Genomic DNA, 13,147 nt, shown 5'->3' on the forward strand with positions numbered 1-13,147 from the left:
AGTTCTCTCACGTCTTTCCAAATTCACCAAACCCCAAGACAGGTAATTAATTAATTAAGACGATTTTATTTCTCACTGCTTTTTTTTCTTCCACTTTTTACAATTTCCGGTGACACGACAAGATTTTCAGTTTCCGACCACACATCAAAGTGATAATCCACGCCTTCAAATATTTGCCATAATTAATTGTCCATTTGTCCTGCCCAGAAAAAAAAAAAAAAAGAAGAGCAAAAAGTAGACAAATTGGAGAGCAAAAAGATTTACCAGAAGCTAGGTAGGTAGCCATCTGAAGTGAGATTTTGCTTAATTGGCATTACGGGAACCCCAACACCCCACGAAAGCAAATTATCAGGGGAGGGTATTTCGAAGCGTAAATTCTCGTGGGAATTTGCTTTTGGGGAACAAGATGCGTGCGAGGGGTACAAAATGTTTAATAATTGCTCTGCACTGATGGCGGCATGGCTACACGTACGGAAAGAAAACGTCCACATAAAAAATGGTAAATTTTGCTTGTGATAAATTAAAAATCAGTTTTTGTTCAATCTGGCTTCTTTTTCCAATTCCAGTCTTTTCTCTCTCTCTCAGTTGTAGACTGGATTTTTTCTCAACTTTCTGTAGAGAAAGTAAAAGAGAAGCAAGTCTGTTTTGCTATAAATAGGAGTTTCTTTTCTCTTCTCTCTCTTCTCTCTCTCCTCTTTCTCTCTCTTATTGGTGAGGTTGCCGGTGTTCAAGTCTTCTCTTTCTCTCCTCGTTAATCCCACCCACACCAGAAGCGAACAGGTAAACAAGGAAACCAGCCAATCTGCAGTTCTGGATTTCACATTCAGTGAGTTGGTGTTGAATTGTTGATGGGGTTTTTTTTGGGGTTCCTTCACTTGGATAAATTTTTTTTTTCAAAGAAACTAGGGTTTTGGCGAGATTCTTCGCTTAATTTGGAAAAATGCAGTTCTTATTACTCCCATTTTAGCCTAATCCTATTTATGTTTTAGCCCTATCGAAAGCTTTGATGTTCGACGTATTCATCTATAGGACGACCTGTGTTTTTGTTGATGTTTCTGTTCGTTCCGTGTGAAGGATTGTGAGATTATTCAACAGAAAAAAAAATGGCGAGAGAGAAGATTCAGATCAAGAAGATCGACAACGCAACTGCGAGGCAGGTGACCTTCTCGAAGAGAAGGAGAGGGCTTTTTAAGAAGGCCGAGGAGCTCTCCATCCTCTGCGACGCTGAGGTTGCTCTTATCATTTTCTCTGCAACTGGAAAGCTTTTCGAGTATTCCAGCTCAAGGTTTCTTCCTATCTCATCACCGTTTCCTTTAGTCTTAGTCGCGATCTAAGTAGTTTATACGAATATATTATCACTACGTTAACTGCGTACTTTAATTTCCATGTCACTGTATATCGGGAGAGTGGGAGAGAGAGAGAGAGAGAGAGAGAGAGAGAGAGAGAGAGAGAGAGTAGAAATTTAACGGTCGCTCCAAGTCTTCGTCTCCGGTGGTTTTTAATGGAAGCTTCGGAGTCTAATCGTCTGTTTATAGCGGAAACCTGAAAAACCTCGTAGAAGTAACAAAATAAAAGATAAAAAAAAGAATCATACTCTAGTGCACCGAAGCCACAGTTATGTATACATCTGTCTGAAAGCAAGAAACTTCAAAAAGACTGAACTGGTTTTCGATTGATTTCGATCATGTCGTTTTTGCTCGATGCCTTTACCGGGTTTCCTCCAACTGATGAGAAGATCATTTCTGTGTGCCTTTTTGGGTTCAATAGTTCATCCATCCTTGATCTATGTGGAGTAGGTATAGCGTAGGCTCGAAGAACGCACAGGCCACTGGAACCTTACCCTTGTCAGCATTTCATGGCGGAGCTCAAGAATCTTCTGTAAAACTCCAAACAACTCATTGGGCCGTACCGTTTTTCCTTTGTTTTTTGGTCTATCACGCTGTCTGTCTCTCACCAGTCTGGTTCTTCTCACACAGTGCATGATTTTAGTATCATACATGAAATACGGCTTTGGGTATTTTAATTAATTGATGTCGATTGATGGTTTACAAAATCGGTCTGTGTTAGATTAATTACTGTATTGATGCCATCTCTTTCTACGTATTCTGGCTTTATTTTTCTCATTTATTATATGTAATATATGTTATACGTTACGCTTCATTTATAGTATTCAGTCCTTGAATGTCTTTTATTTAACAAGACTTCCCCAAATCCAGAAGAGAAAAGGAAACAGAACAAAAGAGAGAGGAAGAAAAAGCAGAAGTGCTAAACTAAATCAGCTCCATGACTGATCAATTAGTGCTGTGGCAGATGTTATTTATTGATTCTAATTTTGCTAGTTGGTTCCTTCAAATCCATCTGGTCACTTCTGTTCTTCTTTAACTGTAATGTGTTAGATGCTTGATCGTAGCTGTTATATGTTTACTGGTTTTAGTTGCTCTTCAAGATATCTCTAACCATCTATCTATCCAACCCTATACTCAAGAATGCCAACCATCTGTCGTTGGATGATTGCACTCTGCAATTCTACAAGCTTTGGTTAATTATTGGACGCAGGAAATGAGTTTCAAAAGAAATGTTTGGATCAGGAATGAGATAGTCCCAATGTAGCTGGTCCAATTTTAATGGTGCAAAAGTTTTTCTTGCCAAAGTTTTTTAACTTCATTTCCAGGATCTTTATGTTTCAAGGGTTCCTTGTTACAAAAAAAAAAAGCTTTCACCAACTTCTTGTCATATCCACTACAATATTAAAAGAGAAATCCTAGATTGAGAAATCTGAATTCTTTTGATTCTTATGCTCTGAAGCTTCATATTATATTGGCCGTAGGTGTCCTTTTATACTCAATCTTTTGTGGTCACCTTTGGCCATGCAAGAAATAAAATGGTTTGTTTTAAATTAAAAAGATTCGTGCATCGAGACTCTGGGATGGTGGAACTTACTGTCGAAAGAATGAGTTTTGGGATGGATCTTTGGTATCTAGCAGCTGTGATGCTTCAGTCTACTTTGATCCACCTGTCCTTGTTTTTGAAAAATGACGAGATGTTCCTCAGAGAATTGTTCAACGAAAGTCCTCTAAGTTTGTTGAGACACTGAGAATTTCATAACAGTTGGCTTATTTGTTTGTTTTTTATGCACATTCGGGTACAGTTTTAACAGTGAATGATTCGCCCGTGAAGTGAGTGGAATCATTTGAGTATAATGCAAGTGTGGGAAGGCAAAAGGAACCATTTGAGTATAGCAATTACAGAAGCTTTAGGGTGTATTGGAAATGGTGGGAAGCTGTTGAGATCAAGGCAAAAATTTTCTATGGCATATGGTTGGCTTCTCTTCATGCTCTGGACATTTACAGGCTTTAGATGGTGCGAGTGAGATTAAAAATATGTCGATGCGCCTTGGATGAGCAGCCAGCTTAGCGTTGTAGGAGATGGGGGTGAATGAATTGTTCATAGTTCATTAAATGAACTCCGTATTAAACAATGTGATATCAATAATGGGTAGTTCTTTGGCGGAGTTTCTGGAAGTACTAGCAAATGATTTGCCTCGCTAGCAGTTTATACGTAACTCAAGGAAGTAATGAATGAAAAAAAAAACTCTGACACAGATGCTTTTTCTCTCATTTGTTCCAACCTTTTTTGTTTACCCTTTGTTTAATTTGACACTGGGTATTCTTTAGCAAGAATGTTTTTATCCAATTCTTGGATCTAAGAGGTTATTTGGGGGTAAAGTCTGATTCTTTGAATATGGGGAGGGGAGGGGGGGGCAGGGATTCTAGTGTAATCCCAAAAACATGAGCAAGATTTTATATGGGTTTTGTTCGGACATTTTACACTTGCTTTGGTAGTTAGAGTTCATCTATCCCTTTCTTTAGGGCCATTTGTGTCCAAAATCACATCAAATGAATGTTCTATCAGGCTTTTTTGGGTTAATCAAAATGGTCCTAGTGCATAAATTCCCATTCTATTTTATAAATTATTTGGATTGTTGTGATTCTCACCAAGCTTCAATTTGCAGGTATCTGAAGATGCCATATTGTTGCTTGCAATAGTACTGTTGCATATACCATCTTAAATGTGTCAAATTCCAGTTTGTAACCTATTTTATCTAAATATGTCCTTGTTGTAAGACCTTGAAGATACCTAGTGAGTGTGTGTGTGTGATGGCTGACACCAAGTAAGATGGGCCAATGCCCCAAAATCATTAACCCTTTTCTATCTAAGCCATGAAACTATACGATTTAATTAGAAGGGTATGGTCCATTTAGGTGCTTATGTCATGCGGAAATTCTTCCCTCCTTACCCCTTAATTTCGCAAATCGGTTGTGCAGGTTTATCCTTAATTTGTTGTGCAGCCTGTTTTTGTTTGTGGCCGTTTCTTTTGTATTCCTAGTCCTTCCTCTTCTTTTTAGTAATTTATTTATTTATTTTTACTTTCAAAAAAAATTCCCAATCATTTAGATTAATTGTAGAAGGAAATCTTGGTACTTTCCTCCCAACACCAATCGTTTTTTCTTACCTATTCATTTTATGTGTCCCTCTAGGGGGTACCAGTGATTTATGATTATGTCGTTTTGCTGATATCTGCAGTGGAAATTGGTGTACATTCTGTTGCAATCTTGCAATCCTATTTTTGTATTTTAATTCCTTGCTTTTTTTTTAGGCCTTTTATGTGTAGTATCATGGGATTTGTTCATTTTCCATTCGACATTCCAGGATTGCATCTGTCCCACTAGCCACTAACTTCCCTTAGGTTCAGTTTGGAAGCAGTACAAATGTAAATATGTACAGTGTAAATACATACAAAATAAGATAAAATATAAGGTTTTGCACTCTACATATTTGTATTTCTACTCCTTCCAAACTCAGCCTTAGTAAAGATAATAGGGTCAATTTTTACAGTTCCTATCTATCACAAAAGATGAAGAAAGCAATTACTGTATGTGCAATAATGTGGATGTAATAATGCTGTTCCTGATGATCAAGTTTCATCCCTGGAGAAGAAACTTTATTATGTAGCAGCTTTGAGATCAAATGCTATATATTGTTTGGTAAGAGCTCAAAGCTAAGTCTGGGCAGGCCAGTTTGTGAGGGACCACTTTGTACATGAAATGCTAAAAGTTTGGTCCATGTCCAATCTACCCCTCCCAAGCCCCTGAGTGGCTGGGGTCATCATTAGTTAGAACCTTTAGATTTGAGTCGTGGTTTATAGAATGGAGGAGAGAGAGAGAGAGAGAGTGCAGATGGGAGAGATAAGAGAGATGACTGGCAAGCATAATGCATTATTTCCTACAAAAACTTAGTCTGTTTCTTTTCTTATATTTCTTTATTTTTTTGAGTCATGGAGTGAGGTTTCTGAAATAATTTTGTTTGTCGTCATGTGTTTTCCTACTGTGTTTGGTTTGGAAGAAAAGTTAGGAAATCCAATCAAGGTTTGTACGGGTTTCCCTATTTCCTTTTCTCTCTCTAGCTACCTTTTTCTTTCAAACCAAACACAGATTTAGTGAGAGAACATGTATTGGCAAAACGTGTATGCACCATTTTCCACCACCACCAAAAATGCTTCTGTTGCTTCACTTTTTTGTGACAAACCCTTTTTCTTTTATCGAAGGATATCAGTTCCTCAATGTACACTTCATCCTTTTTAGATTGACTACTTCAGTCATCTATGTATTTTTTCAATTTTTGCTTCTCAAGATATTGGCATGGCAACCCGTGTGATGCATAGGGTTTAATAGAATTTCGGTAGAGGCTATAGAAAAAGAATGTACGTAAAGGTGGAGGGAGGCTTCTGACTATAGAGTACAGTACAGACCATCGGAGAGAGAGAATTAAGAGTAATTTAATTGTGGTATTTTATATTTTTTAATTAAAAAACACGTGTTAAAAAAAGGAGAGAAGGGGTGAGTTCGGTGAGAGGATCTTTCACCTCCCACCCTTCCCATTTTGTAATATAATATAGATAACAAACTTGTGCCTGTGCAAGGCATTAATGCTTTTGTATTATGCCATCCAGCCTATATCAAGAGGGGTAGTGCATTGGATGAATTGTCCCGGTCGTAGTGCGGTTTTGAATTCCGCTATTTTTATCTCTGTAAGAAAAGAATTTATTGATGTGATGTTGTATTCTTTATTGAAAAGAGTTAGGACTCCAATAAGAGTGTCACAGTGATTAATACCAAAAGAACCATTCATTTATTGTACCAATATTTACAATATTTGCATCCTTTAGAACCACATTGCTATATATATATATATGGGAGCTTTTAGTGAAGCTCAACATCTGTCTACGTTGGAAAATATAGGATATTAATTTCATGTATATGACATCTTTAACTCTTGCTATTAATTAAATTTTGTGGGTTTTTGGTTAGTGTCCATGGATGCTCTCCTATTTCCAAAATCCCCAATCACTCCTTTTTCGGTCATTGTGGGAAAGTGGAAGATGTTTGATAAAGCATGCATGTTTGATCTTTTTTCTTTTTCGATTTCATGAAGAAAATCAAGATAATTAGTGTCTTGCTGCAATCTGATGCTCTGACGTCAAAGTGTCGATTAGTCAACAATTTCTGTAAGTCGAGTGTCATCCTGACTATATCATTAACCAGTCGGTCGACACCCGAAACAACTTGTACTGACATTGATTTTCTCCATGTTAGTTAGATTTATTAGTATATAGAATCACTAATTCAAATTGGTAGTGTAAGAATTGGTTACAGATGAATTATGGTTTATTCACTGTGGCAATGAAACTCGGTATAAAGTTCTAATATTAATTCACATTGGCAATGAAACTATGCTCCAACGTATATCTCAGTCTAAAGTTCTAACCTTAACCTTATTTTATCATGGGTAGTATGATACGGGTGTCATAATGTGTGCCTCTTTCTTAATCCAAGTGGTCTAATGGTTCCTTGGGATGATCGATCAAGTGGTCTAATGTTCTAACCTTAACCTTATTTTATCATGGGTAGTATGATACGGGTGTCATAATGTGTGCCTCTTTCTTAATCCAAGTGGTCTAATGGTTCCTTGGGATGGTCGATCAAGTGGTCTAATGTTCTAATTTTGTTGCTGCCATTATAATTAATTAATTTTCAGGACAATGTGTTGGTGGGCTTGTTTTAATCTGCACTTTAAGATCGTTGGGCTTTCACGTGAGGGCACATTTGAGAATAAAAACCTATGAGAGACCTCACCCAACAGCTTAAACTTTTAGGTTGAATGATTCTTTGGAAAATTATTATCACCTTTGATAAATAATATTATCCCATATACGAAAGTGTTGAATATACATGAAACATGATATGTTGTCATCAACAGGGATGACAACAGGTAGGGTAGTTGCAACAATTGCCCTTCCTTCCAAGTCAATTTAAAACCACTCCTATATAAAATTGATATGTTGTTAGAATAATTTAAACCCATGTTACTTGAAACATAAGTATTCTAACCACCAAGCACTCTAATATCTTGCTAATTTAGTATTGTGAAGCAATCATATTATATTCAATGTTTATAAAGGTATTGAAAATTAATCTAGAATTACCAAGTTTTGAAACTCTTGTTATGCCCAGGTCTCAAGCCATTTTCAGGACAGTTTTGAATGATTTTTATCTCTCTAATCTTAGTTATTCATTAACCAATTATTCCTTTTGTTGGTGATTAATTCCATAGGGGAATATACTTTTACTACTATGTCATATCACTTGCATTTATTATCCTTGGTATATTTTAAACTTAACCTTTCACATGATTATTATATTAGTTTGCTATGATATGCATGTATATTTTAATTATTTTACCATTTGCCAACATTTCCTTGAGATATTTGCTTAGCTTCCCTTCACATTTTTATGGGTAACAAGAAAATTTTATTATGTTAAGTAGAAATTAATAGAGAAAATGCAGTGTCTCTTTGAAGGATAAATTTATTTAAGTGTTTCCAGATACATTTTTATTATGTCAAGTGTTTCCAGATACATTTATTTAAATTGCTTCAATATTTTATGTTTCCGATACTTTGAACCTTACACCCAATTTTATAAGTAAAATGCAGTGTCCCTTTGAAGGATGCATTTATTTAAGTGTTTCCAGATGCATTTTTATTATGTCAAGTGTTTCCAGATACATTTATTTAAATTGCTTCTTCAATATTTTATGTTTCCGATACTTGAATCTTGCACCCGATTTTATATGAGTAAAATGCAGTGTCCCTATGAAGTAGAAGTGGTGTGGTAAGCCAATGGTGAAAATGCATGTAATGGGACACAATGGAGAGGGTTTGAATCTTCTTTCAATCCTTTTTATTATATGTGTATGATAAAATATATTAGTTATATTTAATTATATATATATATATATATATATATATATATATATATATATACATTTGGGTTTATAATTGGGCATTGGGAACAGCTACCTGCATTAAATACATTTGGGTTCAGATATCATGTACCCTAAGGTTAAAAGCCAAACCCTATAGGGTGTTGATAATCGGCTTCCATTAGGATTGAATACCAAAAATTTTTTCCCAAAATTGCCATCCTTATCTATCTTTTGCCATGTTATGTTAATGAGGCTTGCAGCCTATTAACACCCTGGTCGACATGATACAGAAGACATTCCTATACCTGGTACTAGAAATTAAGATGCCTGAAGGGTAAGATTGCATTTATGATAAAGATCATATTATTTTTGTAATTTTCCTTGTCATCTTAATATCTAATATGTTTTGTTGAACAACAACAATTACATGTACATAATATATACATGCATGCGTATATGCATTCATAGGTATACTGCATGCATACATACATACACGTATATATGGGTGATGGGTCTCTCATTTTTTTTTATTTTTTATTTTACCTTTTTTTTTCTTTGTATTTCTTTTCATTTGTGTAGATTGTTGGTCTGAACTGGTTTTACCATGGACTAAGAGTAAGACGTTTTAGGGTACAACCAATTACACAGCTGAGCTATATAGATCTGGTAACTACTAATATATATTTAACAAATCAATCCTTGAATTTCTATTCATTGTTGGTGTTGTATTTGGATCGTAATGGTCTTTCTTATGTGCTATCATAAGGGCCACTTCTGTTATGTACAACAAAGTTACTTCAATTTTTTTCGCCGAACAAAGTTCATTTGTTGCTTAAGCAGAACTTTTTTGGGTTTTTTGGGTTACTTCAAATTTTCACATCTTGATTGATGCCCCCCACCCCACGATAAAATAAACTATTAGGAAAAAAAATTATCTTTGAAATTCTCTTGGGCCGTGTTTGGTTTGAAAGGAAAAAGTAGGGAAAGGTAGGGAAACCTATACAAGGTTTGTAAAGGTTTCCCTTCCTTTTCCTTCAAACTAAACATAGCCTTGGAGAAAGGATGTAGAGCTCCTAAAATTCTACCTTTTGTGTGTATATATCTAGACTTTACAGTCTTTGGCCTGTTCATACAATTTCTTTGGTTAAGACGTGCCTAGTTGAATTAATCTGGTTTCCACATTTGAATAATTATAGCAATAGTAATATATGCTTTTAGTTAGAAATTTATTTGTAAAAGTGAGCTAACCATCACGTCCAGTAACTTTGCCATTGGTTGTCTTGATCTCTGAAGTATGAAGGAGATACTTGAAAGACATAATCTACACTCAAAGAACCTTCAGAAACTTGATCAGCCATCTCTTGAGCTGCAGGTAAGCTGTTCTTGGATCTCTTATTGTGATTTATCGATGTGAATGTTGTTGTAACCACTGGTGCAGTGCAATTTTATTTCCACTAGTACAAATGCATGGGAGTGCAGATGAAAAGAATGTAAATTTTGGTTTAAGTCTTGCTTTGCTTCATTTGCTCCTTATCCAAATGTATTATTATTATTCTGTATTGATGTTATGGTTTTAATGTATTGCATTCTTCATGACTGCTTATTCATGAAATATAAATATTTTATTAGCAATATTATCGTGGTATCTTTTAGCTAGAGAACAGTAACTATGCGCGGTTGAGCAAGGAAGTTGCAGAGAAAAGCCATCAACTGAGGTAAGTCTTCAATTGTATTTGGACTGTTCGCATGCATTAAGTGTTGCAGAGAAAAACCATCAACATTGAGGGATCACTTCGTGCTTGTTAGGCGAATGCGTGGAGAAGATCTGCAAGGATTAAATATAGAAGACCTGCAGCAACTAGAGAAATCCCTTGAAACGGGACTGAGCCGTGTGCTAGAAACCAAGGTCGGTCTGCATTTCATTTCTGTAAAACGATAGTTGGTCCGAGGTTAATACTTCTATGCTCTAGTAAGTTTGTTTTCCATTTTATGTGTTTTCAGGGTGAACGGATTATGAAAGAAATCAGTAACCTCGAGAGAAAGGTTAGCTCCTCAATTTCAGTGCTCTTAGGGGGCGTTCTTTTTCTGGATTTTGAGAGGGGGAAATGGTCGATGGGATTTTGATTCCTATTGGTCAGAAATCCCATGTTCTTTTTTCATATTTATGTGAGAATGAGGAAAAGTTTATTTTGATGACACATCTCTTAGGTCGGTAAATAACTTTCTCAAGTGGGGGGAAGTTACCAATACTTGAATGAGACAAAAATGCTCCTTTTAATAATGGATTTTTAATTTATGGTGGAAAGTTATTTCATTACCTTGTTTACATGGGAAATAAAAGAACATGATTAAATGCATATAAATGCATTTTCCCTAATAGGTAATTTACCAAAAAGTGAACAGGAACCTTAATATTTTTGTGTTGTAGTGCTCTTAATATCAAAGCATCATGTAAAATATGGAGAGCAAAAACTACCATAAATTAAAATAAGCTAAAGGAAAATGTAAAAAAAAAAAATGCATTTATCTTATCAAATATATTTAATTTAATATTGTATATCTTATTCTATCTGAAACCAACTAAACCAAGCCAATTCCATCATAATTTACTCGAGCTGACCTAGCTAGTTCTTTTATTTTTTTTCATTTGTATTGGTTATTTATCATCTGTGATAGCCTAGAAACTAGGCTAGTGTCTTGGGGCAAGGATTTGTAGTCTTGTCCAAGGGCCAAGAGTTTAAAACTGTTGTTGATGTGAACAACCGAACTGTCTATCTGGAAACTGATGTCCAAAGCATTTATATTCCAGATTGGTTTTTGCCAACTGAATTAATTTCTACTAATAGCACTTTATTGCTTTGAAAAATAATTAACTCGAATTACTGTCCCAATAGATTTTTTTTTTCTTTGCCAACAAAAGTTGAAAAACAAGTTATATGCTACAAGCTAGTACCCATATGATAGATTATATAATAAGCATGCTCATTTTAAATAGATTATACATACATTTGCATGTAGGAGTACGCCAAAATTTTACACAAAAGTTTCCTTGCCAACCTTAATAGATTTGTTGAAACCAAATCTGGGGTTGAAGTAAAATGCAACTTTTTGATCTTCTACTTCGGTGGGATTTTTGTTTATATTTTGATCAGATTTTTCTTCGGATTACATGCACGCAGTAGTTGCGTGTGAAAGAAAATTAATTTGCTTGTAATAAAACCAAGTTTGTTTCAATCTGAATGCAGGGAATGGAACTGTTGGAGGAGAATGAGAGATTGAAACAGCAAGTGAGAGCTTCCAGTACTTTTTTGCATTCTCGCTTTTCTTTAGATTCCTAGACGCTATATTGTAGGTGAAAATTTTAGTTGCAGATGATGGAGATGTCCAAGGGACAAAAGCACGTCGGTGCGGACTCAGAGAACATAGTTTATGAAGAAGGCCAGTCGTCGGACTCTGTCACCAATGTCTGCAGCTCCTCTGGTCCACCCCAAGACTACGACAGTTCTGATACTTCGCTTAAGTTGGGGTGAGTAACTGAGTATGCCTTGTTTCTGGATTTAATGTGAGTTCTAATGAAATTAATCTGAGGTTGGTTGGTTGAATTCTATTTGACTGAAATTTTTCTCTCTTAGCTGAATTCCTTGAATCAACTGACAACCCATGGCCGACTATTTGTTTGTTAATTTTAATTTGCAGGCTACCATTCTAGCTGAACGTGCGAGGAAGGACGGAAGAGATAAATAGTGTAGCCAGGAAGAGGAGGCTGCTCCAAGATATATCGTTGTTATCAAACGTATTGTCATTGTTAAAATAGAAATCTAACCCAAATTGTATGTATGATATTATAAGCTTATACAGTTGAAGTGATCAGAATGCTCTGTCCAGATAAACATATTTATGCGGTTTGGTTTTTCTAGTGCATTTTTCTTCTCTTCCCATCCCAACATCCTTCAGGGTAATGCCCATATATGGTGATTGTCTTTCATTTTGATTTTTTTTTTCTTTGTATCCATGTGATTTGTAGCCACGAAAGTTTTAAAAACTGGAGCTGACAAAACTGTTTTGGCTAGGGGTTCCTGGGTCAAACGGTCCGATCATGTTGTTCGAATGATAGTACATTCGAATTTAAAAAAATAATAATAATTAATATTAAAAGCAACCAAAGGCAATCGTTCGGGACGATGATTCAACTGCTGTCAGTGTGTTGCTATTTGCTAATCAAATCAGTGGATTTTGGCCCAGGAATGGTTTTCAAAATCGGATTGGAAAAACTGAGAATCGGTCACCTGATCGGTTCTGTTTTCCCCCAAAATTGTTTTTTTATCTAAAATAGTTGATTTTGGTCAACAAACCATGAAACTGGCCGGTTAACTGTTTGAATGGTTTTGATCATTTTCATTTTTTTTTTGTCAGAATGGACCAGTCTTTCGAGTCAGATGGTCAGATCATTTGAACTGGTAACCAGACCCTTGACCGGTTTGGTCACCGGTTCGTTTTTAAAAACCATGAAATTTATTGCCCGACTGATTCTTGGGTCAACCAGTCGAACAGTCTGGTCTGGTCCATCTAATTTTCAAAACCAGACACCGAAGATTGATCATTTATTTCTTTGGGGTTTGTGGAACTCAGGCCCCATTTGGGTAAAGGTGTATATATATATATATAATAAACAATTGTTTTTCAATTTTATTATAATATTTTATTTAAGTATTTTATATAAAATAAACAGTTGAATACATCAAAATTCATATACAATAAAAATTTTAAGATTTTTTTTTATTTTTTTAAAGAAATAAATTAGACCCGGTCCACGACATGGGAC

At 35.5% G+C, this 13,147-nt stretch overlaps 1 protein-coding gene across 2 annotated transcripts; it reads left to right on the top strand.

Annotated features, from left to right (window-relative positions):
- Positions 1-517: 517 nt before the first annotated feature.
- Positions 518-12,269, top strand: SVP (K-box region and MADS-box transcription factor family protein). Of its 2 annotated transcripts, none has more exons than XM_088942799.1 (9): positions 518-780; positions 1,075-1,285; positions 9,619-9,697; positions 9,979-10,040; positions 10,132-10,231; positions 10,327-10,368; positions 11,571-11,612; positions 11,691-11,851; positions 12,022-12,269. In XM_088942799.1, exons 2-9 carry the CDS (start codon positions 1,104-1,106, stop codon positions 12,032-12,034), a joined length of 681 nt encoding a protein of 226 aa, XP_088798925.1. In that variant the 5' UTR covers positions 518-780; positions 1,075-1,103; the 3' UTR covers positions 12,035-12,269. The 2 variants fall into 2 exon arrangements, with proteins under 2 accessions (XP_088798925.1, XP_088798926.1); XM_088942800.1 differs by having other exon boundaries at positions 11,697-11,851.
- The last annotated feature ends 878 nt before the right edge of the window (positions 12,270-13,147 follow it).

The sequence above is a fragment of the Nelumbo lutea genome, chromosome 5, assembly GCF_056320005.1.
Source record: "Nelumbo lutea isolate HS-2025 chromosome 5, American lotus-T2T, whole genome shotgun sequence".
Taxonomy (NCBI): Eukaryota; Viridiplantae; Streptophyta; class Magnoliopsida; order Proteales; family Nelumbonaceae; genus Nelumbo; species Nelumbo lutea.

Excerpts from the sequence above, each read along its gene's own strand:
- SVP (XM_088942799.1), top strand. The coding sequence starts at position 1,104 with ATGGCGAGAGAGAAGATTCAGATCAAGAAGATCGACAACGCAACTGCG. Across the intron at positions 9,698-9,978 it reads AGCCATCTCTTGAGCTGCAG|CTAGAGAACAGTAACTATGC; the intron begins GTAAGCTGTTCT and ends GGTATCTTTTAG. Across the intron at positions 11,613-11,690 it reads ATGAGAGATTGAAACAGCAA|TTGCAGATGATGGAGATGTC; the intron begins GTGAGAGCTTCC and ends TGAAAATTTTAG.